The 17,292-nt window shown below is 37.2% G+C and overlaps 1 protein-coding gene across 1 annotated transcript in view; it reads left to right on the forward strand.

Annotated features, from left to right (window-relative positions):
• Positions 1-17,292, forward strand: part of LOC144661443 (uncharacterized) — a 61,517-nt gene that overhangs the window by 24,530 nt on the left and 19,695 nt on the right. The window contains 3 exon segments of the mRNA XM_078522220.1: positions 717-829; positions 4,713-4,891; positions 10,786-11,034. Coding sequence (XP_078378346.1) covers positions 717-829; positions 4,713-4,891; positions 10,786-11,034 — 541 coding nt within the window.

A 17,292-nucleotide genomic window follows, 5' to 3' on the forward strand; every position in this document is an offset into this window, starting at 1 on the left:
AATGTATGAGGGCGGTGAAGGGGAGGGGGGGGGGGGGGGGGTATAAATCACGGTTTACGGAAAATAAAACGGCCCTTTCACAATTCACGAAATATATAAAATTGGCATTTCACGCTTCACGGAAAATGAAAGTAAACGTTTTTGAAAATCACAGTTCACGGCTTCTATTTAAATCACGATTCACGAGGAAATAACTAGCCTTTACACATTTTGTAGTTCCGTTGAAAGTGTAAATCAAATGTATTCGCGTTTGTTATGTAATGTAATATAACGCTTACATTGTACGCAATATAAGTCCTCTTTGTAACAACAACCGTTGCAATGAAGATGACGGATGTAACCGTCGAAACATTTTTGTAAAATTGAAGAAAGTTGTCCTGTGCCTGAAGTTATCAACAGTTTTGCTGTTAACTCGACCATTTGGATCAAATATAAAAGGCCGATCACGGGTCAGGAAAATGCACTTTACCACCCTAATGAATGTGGTGTCGTTGCAATTCTTTTTGCAATTTTTCATTAGTTGTTTCTAATTCATGCCCTTCATCTGGCCCCGGTTGTTCGAAAGCTGGATAACGCTATCCACCGGATAAATCGATATCCAGTGGATAGCGTAGTATGTTTTGCTAATGCTTTCCCAGTGGATAGCGATTAATCCGGTAGATAGCGTTATCCAGCTTTTAACAACCGGGGCCTGATGTACATGTATGTTTTTAAAGAACGGTATACCGCACAACGTCAGTCCAAAGAACAAGAACAGAAATCGTTAAAATCCTCTATTGCTGTGCTGGATGGAAGAAACGGTACTGGTTTTCAACTGAATGTTTAGAAGGTAGGCTAAAGTGTATCCTTATACTCTTTATGCAGTTTCCCATAATTGCTCTCAACTTTTTAATAGAACAGATAATGGTTAGGGTATACATCTACCTAGGTTTGCAGGTCAAGTTTTTTCCAAATTTAAGATATTCAGTAAAACATAAATGTGAACAATGTGGTTATGTTTCTAGTTGTATGAGAATAGGGATTCTAAGGCAGTGCGGATGCGTAAGTATGCAAGGGGTGTTTGTAAATTGCTAATGAAGTCATAATTCCCTGGAGAAATGGGGTCATTTCCCCTTCCCGATAGATAACTTCGTCTTGCGGAGAGGCGTTCGGGCAGGTGCGTTAGAGCAACTGACTGACAACTCTAAGAAGATGACATCATAGTTTAAAAATAGATAGAATGATGTAATAGAACATATTTAGAAGATGACATAATGCATCTTGTTTGGTGTCAAAGAATATAGTAAAAAGGAATATTCACATATAAGATTTTATGATTTTCGTAGGGCGACGTCATCTCACAATGAAATATATTTTATTATCATCATCTTCATCATCATCATCATCATCATCATCATCACCATTATTATTATTGTTATTATTATACCTAAACACTGTCTGGAAAAGGTCGTTTTTAATGGTGTTCGCGGAAAGTTCAGTTTTATCAGACCTAATTTTTTTTTCATTTTGCTTTACCTTTATACATTGAAATATTATTGTATCATCCCTATCTAAAGTTCACACTGGGATAACACAGACCTACCTTACAGACCTACCTTCCTGTACACAACATTTAATCACTTAATGGTGACGCGTACGTACGTAATATTTCATGATGGCCATAATGTGCGGGACAGATAATCATGTCTAATAAGCTGTTGGTTTCTAAAAAACACCCACATCTGGCAGAAATCTGTTTCACTTCTGTCCCAATATTAGCACTGTTCAGGACCTTTACATTTGACGGGTTTTCAGTGGTATTATAGAAGCCAAGGTACTAAATTGCACTGCGTCCGTCTAATCCTACCGGCAACAACCTCTCACTGCCGACATTTGCATTTAATGAGAGTTGAAGTTCTTGAATGAATGATGTCTCCTTAATTTTGCAATGGAGGTCAGTTTTACCAGACGCAAGGATTTCGAAATGATCCCATTTGACGTTATCGCCTGTGGTTTTAATGTGATCAGCAATAGCTGATGGATGGTCACATTTAGTGAGGGCCTTAAAATGTTCTTTTTTCTGTCATGAAGTCGTCGTTTTGTTTTCCTATGTACACATCATCACAGTCCCAGCAGCCAGCTTTGTAAATGACCTTAGATCGTTGAGAACGGTTGAGGCGGTCTTTGTACGGAAAGAAGGATTTGATGCGGCGTGTGTTCTGAAAAATGATCTTGAGGTTGACGAAAAAATAGAAGTCGGATACACAGGATTTAAGGCGTTTAGTGATTTGGATGCTCGGAAGACCTAAGTAGGGTAACAGGATTATGACTTTTTTTTAGGAACTGTCGCCACAGGGGTGTCTGGCTTGTTTTTGTGTCTGTTCAAAACATCGTTAACGTTGTACGTGATAATGCCTTGAGGATAACTATTTTGCACTAAGGGCTTCCTAAGAACTTCAATAGCGAATTGTAATAATGAGGCAGAGGAACAGACTCGGAAACAACGATAGGTTAGTGTGCGGATAAGATTAATTTTGTATTTGCGAGGTGTAAATGAATCCCACTTGGTGTAGAGGCCGGTGAATATCGTCTTCCGGTAGACAGAGGTCATGAAAGTGTTGACGGGGCAAAGTTTGGCAATAATGTCTAAAAAAGGAATCTCGTTGTCTTGTTCAAATTCAATAGTGAACTTGATACTGTGATACTACTGTTTAGATATCGCAAAAACTCATTAGCAGTGTCTTTACTGTCAAACATGGTGAAGGTGTCATCCACATATCTGTACCAAAAAAGAAGGACGAACACTGGCGTTCAAAAGCCACTTTTCCTCAAAGTGGCACATGAAGATGTTAGCCAAAACTGGGCCCAAAGGCGAACCCATGGCTACACCATCAATTTGGTCGTAGTACTGGCCATCAAAGAGGAAATGGCTCTTCTTAGTGGCGAACTCCAACAATTTCTGTAGAACTGGACGGGGCAATGTCGGTGAATCAGGAAGAGAATACAATTTTTCGAGACAAATATGTATAGTTTTATCTAGTGGTACATTTGTAAAAAGAGAACTAACATCAGAAGAGCACATTATTTCATTGTTATGTTTGTAAGTAATCTCGTTCCCAGATCTCGTGGGCGAAGCCAAAGGCGAGATCTGGTCAAATCCGATTTGCACCACGTGATTGCCTGTCAGGAATGTGACAGGCGAGTCAATTGCGCATGCCCTAGACAATTCTAAGAAAATGGCAATCAAATGAATATCCAATCCTCAACCAAATGAATAACGAATGCTTTACCATTGTCGTCTTTCCTGGAATAATATCTAGCAGAGTATTTTACAAAAGAATTAAGCAGAAGGCAATCACGAAAGCTTTAGGTCGGGTAAAAATATTTATTTGATTTTAAAAAAAATGTTCATTTGGCAGTTACATGCAATGACCGAGACATGTCTAGATTTTATGCAAATTTGATCCGGTGACGTAATCAAAGATCAAAGGTAAATATTCTTACGGCGGATTCTCTGTTTTTAAACATCGTTATTCGTCAGAAATAGCTGTATAATGCTACAAACAACTAAAACGAAATCTTCTTGTCTTTTGAGGCCGACTGTAAACAACGAAACGTCTCAAAAATGAATATATTATGATTGCGTGCATGATCTATAATTTGCATAAAAAACAGACATTGAATTCGCTTGGGGCCGCATCGCACGTTCAAATTTTAGCGCTGTGACAGCCATGCTTTGAAACAGCCAATCAAAAAAATTGAATTTTCTTACTTGGCCATATCTCGCCTTCCGGCTTGTCTACCTGCGAGATGTGGGAACGAGATTAGTTTGTAAGATTTGGCCCAGTCTGCAAGACTAAACGAATCTTTAACCGTGTGCTGGTTAGTGGAAATAGGTTGAAGTATGCTAGCGAGGTAAGAAGCCAGACAGTGAGAGGTTGTTGCTTTATTAACTGAAACGTCATTACATTTATTAAGTTACTGCTGAAGATCAATCGTCTCAGTCTTGGTTCCAGACCCCTTTCATTACAATCTATAAATAGTTGCCAAAAATTTTTAACGGTCTTACTTTTGAAAATGTATGTAGCTTAGCATATACGAAACGTCAAGTTTAGTAAAATGTGATTTTTTATCATGTTTATCACCTCTGTTTGTATTCTATTTTTACTTAAGCCATGTTTTTTATAATTTTAAAACATCTTAAAAAAACATGGCTCTTTTATGCCTCCATCTGAATGTTAGACAAAATTACACTTTATGTAAATCACTGTACAAAAATATTTTATCTATGCATGCTGTACACAGCCTTCAACTACAATAATGCCTTCCTGGTCATCGAATATGCAATACATGTCTGCCTTGTTTCAACAAAAGGTGCCCTGCCGGCTGACAGAAAGGCTTGAAATTCACCAACAGCCACCCTCCCTTCCCTCTGAGGTCCCCTGGCTAGACCAGGGGGACTAGGTGGAGTGCCTAGTCAATCCCGGTGACAGCCACGCTGGCACAGGTTGCAGTTAGCTGCCAAAAACAAGACAAACATCATTAAAATACCATGACATTGCTGTGACTGGCAAAGTCTGGTGGAAATGACACAAAAAAACGGTTCGGTTGTATGTGTGTAATTCAATTTTGTGGCTACAAGTTGAATTGTTTAGCCTATTTATGTACTTTGCATTCTTAAAATAAAATATCGCAGTCCATTGGATCTAAAAAGGTTATTTTTTTTCATGTAGATGTAGATGAGTGCAACTCAAACCCATGTCAACACACCTGCCACGACAAAGTTAACAGTTTTACCTGCAGTTGTTATTCCTGTTATACTAAACTTGGGACAAGATGCGAACTGAGGCAGTGTAAAATCAACAACGTTTGTTATCAATACGAAACAGTGAACCCATCAAACTCTTGTCAGGTACATGTAAGGCCATAATAATAATTATAATAATAATAATAATATTAATAAATAACCAACGCAGTTGGTTATGGTCACTTCAAGGGCGCATGGAATAATAAATTATTGTTTAGTAAATTCGCAAATCGGGTTTTTGCCGCCAATTTTTATTTCAACAATTTTACAAAGCTTTGAAAATAGCATAAAACTTCGGGCACGCGCGCCGCGATCACCTTATTATAACTTACTGAATAAGCGGAATGAAATTTGACAGCTACACAAACGACAAACTGTGGCCAATTGTTGACGAAAATCAACTTTGAAATATTTAACAGTTTAAAAAATTAAAAGCAAAGGAAAAAAAAACGATTTCGGAAGCTTTCAAGTGTTTAAATAATGTTCAAAGCTCAGGATGATTTTACAAATTCTCCGCCTCCGAAAAGTTGTGAGATTGGACATTGCAGTCGAAGAAAACCTGTGGAAAGCTCCTAGGCTCGCTCGGTGTAGAAACATTTTAGACATTCATTTAGGTCCTCTTTGGAAATGTGTTCAATTCTTTAAATAACTATTTATAAAATTATCAACAGTGAATGTAACAATCGTTGCTAGTTTTTGAATGGAATTTCCAAATGTGTACCATAAAATATGTTCATGCCAAACTTTGTGGCTTTCTCGTATTTTCTGGAACTGCATTGTCTACTATCTCTTGAATTTAAGTGGGAGACAGCTCCTGAAACCTGCCAGTATCAGCCATTATGGAAAGCTGCAGATACAAAATTCGTGCGGAAGTATCATTTTACATAATAATTATCAGGTGAAACTTCGACTCATGACTCATTTTCGGAGTTTTTTTGAGCCAATCAGAGCGCAAGAAATAAAATAGTCGAAGCTGAGATTGTTGATAATTGTCCCGCTCCCGATTCTAATATTCGTTTGTTTTTGGAATAATCAAACCTATGGATAAGGGAAAAATACTCTGAATAAAATTCATAGACAAACGTTTCCTTTGTGTTACTATTGATTTAATTTTGATATCCATGATTATTTTTGATAATTTATGATATCAAATTTGGAAAAAGAAGTGATATCGTAAGTGGAATGCAAACCAAACGGTTACAGCTAAGTTTGTTGCGGGAGCAAAAGACCTTGAATGAAACTGTAAATTAATAGGCTTCTATGTTACTCTAACTTGGAAAAAAGTATCATTGTAGGCTTTGAAGTGATTTTTTTTTTCATGACATTTTGTGGCTATTGCCTAGAGGTAGACAGTAGATTTACAAATTTCTATGGAAAATGGTCATTTCCTATCACCTATTCGTTGTGGTTATTCTAATTTGTCGACAATTGCAGGTTTATAGTGTCTTAAGCTCCAACAAACCAAAACACCTGGCAGGATTGAAACTATTTAAAAACGAAGTATGGCTAAATCTTAGCCTGACTACCTGTTTGCTGCTTTCTAAAAAATTCGTAGCTGTTGAATGATAAAATTACTTCTCTTCAAAGTTATTTGTTTAACGGAAACAGAAAAGATAAGTAGTAAGATAAGAAGAAACCTAGCTATCTCGTCACAGTCACCTTAAATTAAAAACCACCAACTGTAACATTTGGGTGTAACTAGAATTGCAATCTTAGTAGCTGCCCATCTAGTTTGGTGGTAAATTTCAATAAGATTTGTTAAACAAATCAACCACCTTTTTCCATGTTATACACTCTTATAAACCATAGAAATGACACCATAAATTGTCCAGAACTTTTCAGTCAAATCACTTGCCAACGGCTCATTAATTCCATCTGAGTTTTGAAAATGTTGTGGGTCATTTCTATGTCGTAGAAGAGTGTAAAACATGGAGATGCATTTGAAAATGTTGTGGGTCATTTCTATGCCGTACAAGAGTGTAAAACATGGAAACGCAGTCAATAATTAATAGATGCGGTTTAAGTTCGACGAGCTTCTTCAGAGTCACATCACGACAGAGGTCATAACATCGTGAAAAGGGTCTTGGAGAAGCAATACTTTTGTAGTAGGTCTCTTTTAAGGGGTCATGACTCAAAGATAGAATCTCCAGACGAGGAAAAAGCTCTCGCATCCTCTGGAACTATTGCCTTTATGCTTTGTCTACTCCTTTTGATTTCTTTCGCAAGCATTTCGCCACAGAAAAAAATGCGCAACTGGCAGCTCTACGTCAGTATTTGACGGAGTTTGCAGTTTTAAATGCTGAGGGAAGGCGAACAGTCCAAGATAATATGTAATTTGACAAATATCAAGAATTGTCAGCACGGGGAGTGAGAGGGATCTTTGCAAGAAGAGGAAAACGGCTTCAGCTGCGCAGCATCAGCAGCATTCGGAGTTTTCTAACAAAAAAACAAAAATAAAGCCAGTCTCGGCTGTTTTATTGCCGTGAATGGAAGCTGGAAAGTTGCAGTCAGAAGCTAGACGACAAAGAGCCAGTGAAGATAGAAGTGTTTATGATACAATGTAAGCAATATGAGGCATGCATTTTAGACAGGCTAATTAGAGCATGGCTCCTTTATAATTTGAAGACGCCGAAGTCCTTCGTTAAATGTGGAATCAGAAACCACAGAAATCTTATGGCATCAACAGCGTTGTTAACGCTTTTAGTCGGGACGCCTGCAAGGCTGTTGTTGGAATGCGCGTATAAACTGGATTTACCTTTGCTTAAAGTGGAAAGGCACAAATTTTTAAACTAGGAAATAAGTGAAAAAGAAAGCCGTAAAACCTTTACCAGGCTAGGTAGGGCGTAGAAACTCTTATTAAAAGATTAACGGCTTTGACCGCCAAATTTATGCTGCAAAAAGTACCACAGCCGTCAGTCACCTTAAATATCAGCTATTCTTGGTTTTCACGTGACGTCATCAAAATTCTAAAATCCACAATCGCGAGAACCCTGACTTTTTATCCTTCACTGGCTGTTAGACGTCCTTAATATATATCTTATTGAAGGTTTTCAGGTCGATAGCATTCGCCGTCTTTAAGATATAACATTTTGAATTTCGAAGCCACACGACATCAAGATGGCCGCCTGAAGGCTGTCACGTATGCTTAAAAAATGCCTCATCCCGTTATTTTAAACAATCTGAACAGTTGAGGTTTTGGAAAAGTGTTTATGTTTATGTTTACGTGTTCATGAAGGTGAACTGACCGCTTTTCATAGCAGAAGTGAATGCCAAACGTTTTCATTGATTTTCGGCAACCATCTGGGTGCCCCTTCACACGGCCTTAAACATGGCGTCTCCATACTGTGCTCTCTAAATTTGTGTGGAACATTTAAACGGATAACTCGAGTACGGAATACCGTACAGACCTGGACTTGGACACGAAAAATATCTAGTAATTTTCCACAACCTGTAATATTCTTGATTTTTTGACTCAATAGCTTTGGATTTATTTTTTGCAGCGCGTGATAGTATGGTTACTTGCGTGACAGTGAAAACCAGCAATTCTGTACTAAAACCTAAAACGGGAGAGGCTGCAGTATGGAAAACCCCTTAAACCTGTGCTCATGCAACCGAAATAGAAACTGATCTGTTCTAGATGCCTTTGCTTGGCTCATTGAATTAGGTGCAAAGACGTGTGAAGACTGCCCAACTGTGAAGATCGACTAGTTTTTCTGGACCAATACTATTAAGGCGTAATTAAAGGTCTTTCAACTTTCCTAAATTATCAGGGATATGTCTATTGTGACGGATAATTTACAAATTTAAGATATACGGATGCAAAAGTTTAATGTTATCCCAAGAAAAAATAACACCAAACAGTCAAAGTCTACCTCAGTATTCGTAAAAAATCCTATCCTTTTATGATCACGTGACAGATCATGTGACTTTTAAAAGAAGCAATTATACCTATATTGAGTCTCTAGAATACGATATAAGATATTATAAAGCTTTTTGAACTTTTTTGTTATTTTTACTGGGTCCTTTTTCAACAGTTCAGCCTTAGCCTCGTTTCCATGCTAAGAGAAAACTTTTAAGGGCTCCCAAGTCCACAAACTACCACTGATCAATTGCTATCAGGCATTTTCTGACTATTTTCCACTCCATCTTCCTAAAAATCACCATTTGGGTTATTCCCCCCAGATGATACCGACCAACCTACTGGCTCATGGACTAGTATTGTTATCTGGCATAACAAGAGGCGTGATAATGACGATTGTCATGAATTTTTAGAAATTGTATTTTTCAGGGCCCCTCTGGATACAAGGGCCCCTTTGAAGCTTTGTTAGTTATGACAAAATTTGTCCCAGTCCAGACAAGTTGTTCGCAGTTGTTTTTGCGATTGTTTGACAAAATGTATCGCTATCGCATGGCAGGATATATCTTCCAGTTTTCTTGCTTAGCTTCGTTTTGCTGCACTAACGTTCAGGGCGAAGGTTTGTATTCTTGGAGGTTTTTTGGACTTGGTTTTACCTTTTAGTATAGCAAGCTTCTCTTCTGAAAACGTGGAAAATTTCTCATTTTTGTTACTATTGATGAAAAGCTCAAAAGGAATGGAAACAATGTGGCAAATCTGCCTTAACAAAATTCCGCCATTGTCGACTAACATGCTAACATGTGACAATTTTACAGCACTGACGCTATGCTTTGTGCTAATTGGCTAATATTTGTCACAAGACAAAGCTATCCAATTTTTCTCGATAAAATGAAACCGAGGCTATTTACTTCCACCCCAATTCAACCTGGTGTACGCAGGACACCCAGTATATGCACAGCATACTACGCAAAATTGGAAATGCATTCTTTTATGTCGAACGCAAAACTCGACTGTCTCTGGCAACCCCCCCCCCCCCCCCCCCCCTTCCTCTTACATTTAAAGCAGATTTTTTTCTCCTAAAAGCACACTGAAAACAAAAACAAATTCACGGGAATCCTCCGTGTTGCTCTCCCCATGGATGGCAGGGGTTATCCCTATAATGGCCTATACGGGGAGGCTTTGCCTGAAAGGGGTATCTTTTGAGCCTTCAGGTATATAAAAGGGTAGAAATTTCGCAAGTTGAGGGTATATGAAAGGGTAGGAAAATATGTAATTTAGGTATTTTAAAGTGCCTTTCAATTAAAACATTTCGAGAAGACGCACTTAATGGCTGTATTAATTTATTAAGCGCTACATGAAAATAAGAAGACGTCTTTCTGTTTTATGAATATGCCATGTCATTTAGGTATATGAAAGAGGTATTTTTTCAATAAAAGTTATACGAAAGGGATACCTTTTCTGTAAAAATGGTATATGAAGAGGAAAGGGGTTGGACCTTGGGGAAGAGACTCCCGTACGAAACTTTTTTGAGTGCCACATTTTTGTAGTGAATCATGCACGAATCGGCAATCGCATGCGTTAGTGAAATAGTTCTCGTTAATTTTGCTCTAATTTTCTACAAAATATCTTTATCTCTTTTGGTAAAATAATAATAAAAAGCAAGTTTTTTGGTTGAAAATGTCCCATGCTAACGGCCAAATCTTTTCTCTCCTACCCCTTATCGCCTAAACGTCCAGTGGCCATTAGGCGGACAATTTGGTATATGTCAAGCGCTCCTTATTCGCTCCCGTTCATGACTTGTCTTGACTTTCATCGGATTCCTATAACTTAGATGCAAATTAAATGTAATGATTACTGCCTGGGTATATGAACAATTGTTACCATATGGCTTTTATGCGTAATTAGTCTTTTGAGTCTCATAATTGCCATACATGGCATTTACTGTTGTTTCTGCATTTTATTAGCTTTACACTAGTTTTGTAGTTTTCCGGGGGTTTTTAAAGAAGTGCAGATAAGAAAAATGACTTTATTTGAAGGCACCCTTGAAGATAACTTAAAGAAACAATTAAGTAGAAATAAATTAAATTACATTGTTGAGGAAATGGAGAACTAAATTGATCTTTTGAATTAACAATAATTTCAGAAATGCCACAGTTCCTACAAGACATCATGGTACAATGTCAGTGCTCTGTCATGCAATGATGGAATTGCCTGCACCAGAAATGACCACTGCTCTAATGGAAGATGTATTGGTACTCCATTCACCTGCTTGTGGTGTGAAGAGTGTTACAATGACGCATGTCGTGTCAAACCAGGATACTGTACGATTAATGTTGGAGGAGTGAAAACATGCTTTCGTCATGAAAATCTGAGGCCAGGATATCCATGCCAGGTGATCATAAGCCTAAGGCCAAGCTACAGTGTAGCTCATAATTCGCTTTCTTTTTTGTCTGTTTTGTTTTTGGGCATGGTTAGTCTGTTAAACACCCTATACCTCTACTTGGCCGTTTTGAAGAATTAATTTGTTTTGGAGTGAACATGAATATTAAATGTTGTCAGAAACTTCTTTTGAGACGCAAGATATTTATACGTTAAGGACCATTGCGTCACTCACGCATACAATATATGTCAAACTGTACTGTCATTGATGTTACAATCTTGAATATATTTTTGACACATTGTATTATGTGACTTAGTGTGAATTCACTCACCGGTACCTTTATATCATGATCTATCATATTTTTGTTAAACACCACTCAGTTTTTTTTTTTTTTTTTTTTCAAAAAATACGAAGATTCTAGGTGATTCCACTGAAGAATAAGAAATATTTAAAATTTTCTAAAACTTCCATCTCAAGATGTATTCTTCGTGTTTTCTTGGTTTTCAGTACAGTCATTTTAAGGTAGTTCAATGTGATTTTAAATAAAGCTACATATACCTGGTACCTTTAAACTTTGATCAAATACATGTAGTGTACAACAATAAACACCCAACTGAAACTGGATCACTACAGCTGCACTAGACATAGATGAAAGTTTTAGGTAAGGTAAGTTTAATTCAAATCGGTGTCACTGTAGGAATGTCAAAAGCTGACCTAATAGTAAATTATAGAACACCGCTAAATTTATTCCGATTTTGGTTGGTTTAAGTTGATTACATGACCAATAGTGTTTATCCGCGGAGAGACACCATCAGCCCTCAGTCTCTGTCCGAGTAAAATACCCGGATGGATAGTACTCGGCTGTAAATTTTTTTTAAGCAAGTGGGCCTATACAGACAAAAAACATTATTATACATTAGAATTCCTTTAAAAGATGTGATTGGTCGAGAGCATTCAGTCAATATACAGTAGCATGTGAACTTGACATGATAACCCAATATCTGCAGCAGATATTGGGTTATCATTTCGAGTTCAAAGTCCGCCTAGTTTCCAAGCCCCTCGTCCGTGTAGTGCTGTTAAACTTTTGAAAATATGGCTGAGCGATTCGCCTCCGTCTCCTAAGAGGAATTGAAAGTTTTGATCGAGAATAAAGATTCTAAAAACACCAAGAGAACAACAAAAACAAGTGTAAAAATTCTGAATCATTATTTGAGGAAGAAGAACCTGGAGGAACCAGAAGATAAAACCGCTTTGGCCAATGTTCTGACGAAGCTTTACGCCGGCGCTAGAAAAAGTGATGGCAAATTGTTCGGAAACATATAATAAAACAATTATTGAATTCGGTTTTTGCATGATATCGTGAATAATCAAAACCTCGTGTCTGTGTTATCTGCCTCAGCCTTCGGCTTCGGCAGATAACGCGACCTCGGTTTTGATAATTCACGATATCATGCTCAACCTCATCCAATAATTGCTTAATATATTCAATGCATTTTGCGGGGTTCATGTCTGGATTTGTTTTGTTTGTTAAATTTCAGCTTTCAATTAAAAACAAACAAAGACAATAAAATTGTAGAATATTTCCGTCTCAAAACTGTTGGTCTGATAGTAGCACCTTGGACATTTATTGTTCTTAAAACTAGCATAATTAAAATCTATTTATACTGCATGCAGAAATGAGTGGTGCCTTGGTGGAATAGAAAGAGGGTTTTTCAATCCAGAAGTAGTTGTCAATATCAATTATGGGTTTTTGTTTGCTTTCCAACAAGCAAATGCAGACAAACGACATGAAGCTTTAATGTAATATAATTGATGTATTATTTGACCGCTAAGAAAGACTTCAGTTTACCTGTATATGTAGAAAGTTCTCAGTAATACCGAATAAATTGTCTAAAATCCTTGAAGTTGTTTTATGTTCCCTCAACAAAACCAACCATCGCGTGGTAAATTAGAATGTAGATCGATCTTTGTAGCACGAAGCATTTGAAATTCCTTGCTTTCGCAGGCTGGCATCCTCAATGGATGCATGAAATCGCTCAATCGTTTTCTTCTTCAATGTTTCATTAAATTTCACTTCTAGCCGTTTTCCGAAAAACATATTTTAGACGTTGTCCTTTGATAATGTGATTTTTAAAGCCCGTCAAATCACATCTTATCAATAAAGCACCCTGCTTTCGCAAAATATATTAAAGTAAAGGTAAAAGGAGTAGGTTTTACGACATGTAAATAATTTTCGTTTTTTGTTTCGTTTTTTGTTTCCTCTGTTTCAGTGGCATGCCTGTAAACTAGCTATCTCGTTGAGATATGAAGCTAAGTGCATGATCACTATAAACATATATTTATTATTTTTTTATTATTGTTTAATATTTCCGAGCACGATCACAGAAGAGTTTACTTGTATTTTGGTGAGGTATACCTAATTGCGAATGCAATGTAGACAGCAAACTTTTTTACCTACCTAAACAATTCCGTGGGAATTTTTTTTTAAAAAAACAACATTTTTCTAGCTGCCAGTCCTCTATAATCACTTTATCTAAGCTTATCTGTTAAGATATTTATTATTATTCCTTGGCATAACCAAACACAGAAGCGGAGCTCGAGTAGTTTCATGCACTGATGATAACCTGGACAAAATTAAAAGTAATGCATTACGTTTTTGTAATTTTTTAAAAGAATGATTCTTTTTTTAGTCTTTAAAAGTTATATTTTTTTCCTGATCTTGATGAATATTTCCGAGAAAAAAGTATTTATCTCGTAAACGATCGTCCTAAAATAGGGCAACTTATCCGGAATTACTAATACTGATTACTAAAAAAGTGGCCTACTTACGAGCAGTACAGTGGAAGCTACATTGTGGGTAAGTTTCAGCTCGTTTGTGCTGTTTTGAAGCAAGATATTAACGGTTTTGCAAAAACTCTCCGGAAATAGGGCAACATACTGTACCCTAGCGATAAGCAAAGGAGATAGAAGATTTGAACAATTGATCTCAGTAACGTAATTTAAAATAAGTTGAGTGCAAATGGAAAAGACGTACAACTGAAGAATCAGTCATAATGTTTTGCGCGCCTTGTTTACTTTAAAATTTTATAACGTAGGAATGCGCACAAGCATCAACATGCGTGAGGTATGCAGAATGATAATCATTAACAATTATTCTTTGAAATCGAGGTGAATATTCTGCCGCTATTCATCGAGATTTCAAAGAATAATTGTTTTAGTATATACACACGAAGTGATCTCAACAACAAGCGATCTCAAAGTTTTCAGAAGGAAACCATTTAAGGTCGCGGGGGATACCAACAGCATGAATAAATTCATGAAGGGAAATTTTGCTTGACCTGCATCTTTTAAAACGCTTATTTCTCGGCTGTTATGGGTGCGATTAAGCTCAAAATTTACAGAGACATAACAAAATGATGAAAGATTGTGAATGTCACCTTTTATTTGGTAGATTGCATTTTACGGCGATGTTATAGCCTCGTTAGTGCCAAACTGGGAAAAACATGATTTTGTGGCAGAGTTTGCGGAACGAGTAGAAGACAGCACACTACGATTTTGTCAAAAACTAAACAGTCAATACCTCTAGAGTGTCATAACAGAAGCGGATTTTTTAATTTAAAGTTTGCCAGCAAGTTATGGCGGTTTAAGTGCGCAAATTTGAATTTAATGTCTTCTACCTCTTTCTAAAAGGGCTCTTTTAAAATTCCGCTTCTGTTATGACACACTACAGTATTCATATTTTACCTATATGCAGTGGCAAGTCATGAAGTTCTGTATCCGCGCTGTATTCTCTGCCACAAAATTGTCGGAAAAGTCCAAACTTTGAGATTTCCGAAGGTGTCCCGACCTAAATACGATCATTTTGCCAAGGAGAGATGTAATTATGGTAATTATATTCCACGCTTTTATGGTGAGAACAATGCGTTTTCAAAAAGGACACTATTGTTTATGCCGAATATTTGTGTGATTACTCTGTGTACACTAGTTGCAGAAATAGTCAAATTTAAATAAAAATAAGCTCAAAAACTTCCTACAATCTATATGAACGTATATCGCTAAGTGTTGTTTTAAATTGGTTAAAATATCAAAGAAACAGGGATTTTTTTACAAATCACGCGCACGCGCCCATATTTTTCTCCAGTCATAAATACCTCGTAAAGTTGTCGATGTAAGTCGTTGTACTTCATGCATACGCTTTAAATAAATGCATAATGATGAGCCTAAGGTGTCCCCCGCGACCTTAAAGTCGATTTAATTGACCTCTCAATTCATGCGTGGAAAACGTACATATAAGCGGCACTAACCGACATGCGCGAAACAGTTTACAGAATCTTCAAACATGGCAAATCTAGTTAATCTTCGATAAAATCCTCGTCACAATCTAGCAAAATGGTCCTTTAACACCACTCAAACCTACAATCTGATCAAAAACCTGCTTGCAAAACATTTTGACCGTTGAATCAAAGCTTTTGAAGTTCACTTAAATTAAAAATTGATAGAGCAGTTGGCGAAGCTAAGGATCCACCTGAAAGTTTGGATTATAAGCTTACTGAATGTCTGCAGAACTGTGGATGTTTTCTTGCACAAAGACTTTTTCCTGAATATTTGTGGAGGATCTTGGTTGAATGGCACTTGATGTTGCTGCCGATAAATCTGCGGTATTCCGGCATTTCTGTCGATGCCCGACGGTAAGCAATTGTTTATCGTTTTAGTACTCGAGTTGTGTGGACATTGTGCTGCAAATTGCGAAATATGTAGTCTTCTCTTACTTTGAAAACCATCAGGCCAAATTTCTTAGCCTTATTTTTTTGTTTTTTCTGGTTCAACATCTTATTGTATTCTTAGTATTTGCGATTCAGAAACGCCGGCGAGACGCGAGTTTACGCCGGCCATTTTGTTTAAGTTTGGATCAAGCATTATTCACTCCCTACGGAGTGAATAATGCTCATTAGCCCGAGATAGCGAACCAATTAGATTGCTTGAAACACCAAGATCACTGAGTGTGTATATACTAATGACCATTATTATATAGCCGCGAGTGTTTTACTGGAAAATAGACCACTCGTAAAATTCATACGAAACTGCATCCGGGACTGTAGTGGCGTATTTTCCATATTCTCGCTAGTGAGGATATAGATGACGTTATTTCCCGCCTTTGCACGGTTGTTTGTGCAAAGCTGCCAACGCCGGTTGGAAATGGCGAGCTATCGAGATCGATTCGTGAAGCTCACTAAAGCCAAAATAAAATGTTTTACTGAAGAGCAGGAAAATGCTTACACGAAGAAGAAAACTTCTTATGACTTGAAATTATTTAAAAGAGCATCTTGCTTGTGAAAAGTCAGACGAAGAGAGGGAAAATCAAGAAATTCCAGCTGCCGAACTGCAAGACTTCGCGATCAGAAATAAAAGCGGTGAGTTTGAGCAGAAACAGATTTCAAAACTGCGAATTATTTTTTGTCAGTGACATTGATGAAAGCTAATAAACAGTCTGTTTTTACATTTACGTTATACATCTTCTGAAAGCTTCAGTTCGCGAAATTTTGCCTTTCAGTTTCGTAATTCAGTTGCTCAATTGTTATATTTAGCCGTCGCTTGTGTTAAAGCTTTTGATTAATAAAAATGTTTTAACTTTTACTTCATGCATGATTTCTGTCTATATAATAAAAAGAAAATTAAACGGTGGCTTGGAGATATGACATTTATTTTCTCGTGGTAAAAGCAATATTTTACTCATTCGCTATTGCTTTACCACTCGAAAATAAAATTCATATCTTCGCGCCGTCGTGTAATATCCTCTATCTACATTCTACATCGACGAATAAATATAACCGTGCCGATAAGTGTCAGAACCCTGACATCGCTTGACACGAGGAACGTATCGTACCCAGGCCATGAATTGTCCTGACGCGCCGTGTTGCCAGACTCAGGAACATGACACTCTCCTACACGCCACGTTTCCTGACACGTCCCGTTCCGATCTGTGATTGTTCGGGTGTCGTATAATATTACACCCCCGTAAATTCTACGAAATTCCTCATTTCACGCAGTGGATATTCCTGGAATTGCCTTTGATGCCTTGCATTTTAACAATAAACAATATTATATGAATTATCTTCAAAACAACTTATATGGAACTGGCTTTTCACCAAAACTCTCTTGAGCATGCTTATGTACTGAGACTCAGTTTTTATGTACTGTTTTTATGTACTGAGACTCAGCTAGAATTTGTTTTTGCTTTCACTTATTTTTATTTATTTATTTATTTATTTA

This window comes from Oculina patagonica, chromosome 1 (assembly GCF_052425735.1).
Source record: "Oculina patagonica isolate OP01 chromosome 1, crgOcupat, whole genome shotgun sequence".
NCBI lineage: Eukaryota > Metazoa > Cnidaria > Anthozoa > Scleractinia > Oculinidae > Oculina > Oculina patagonica.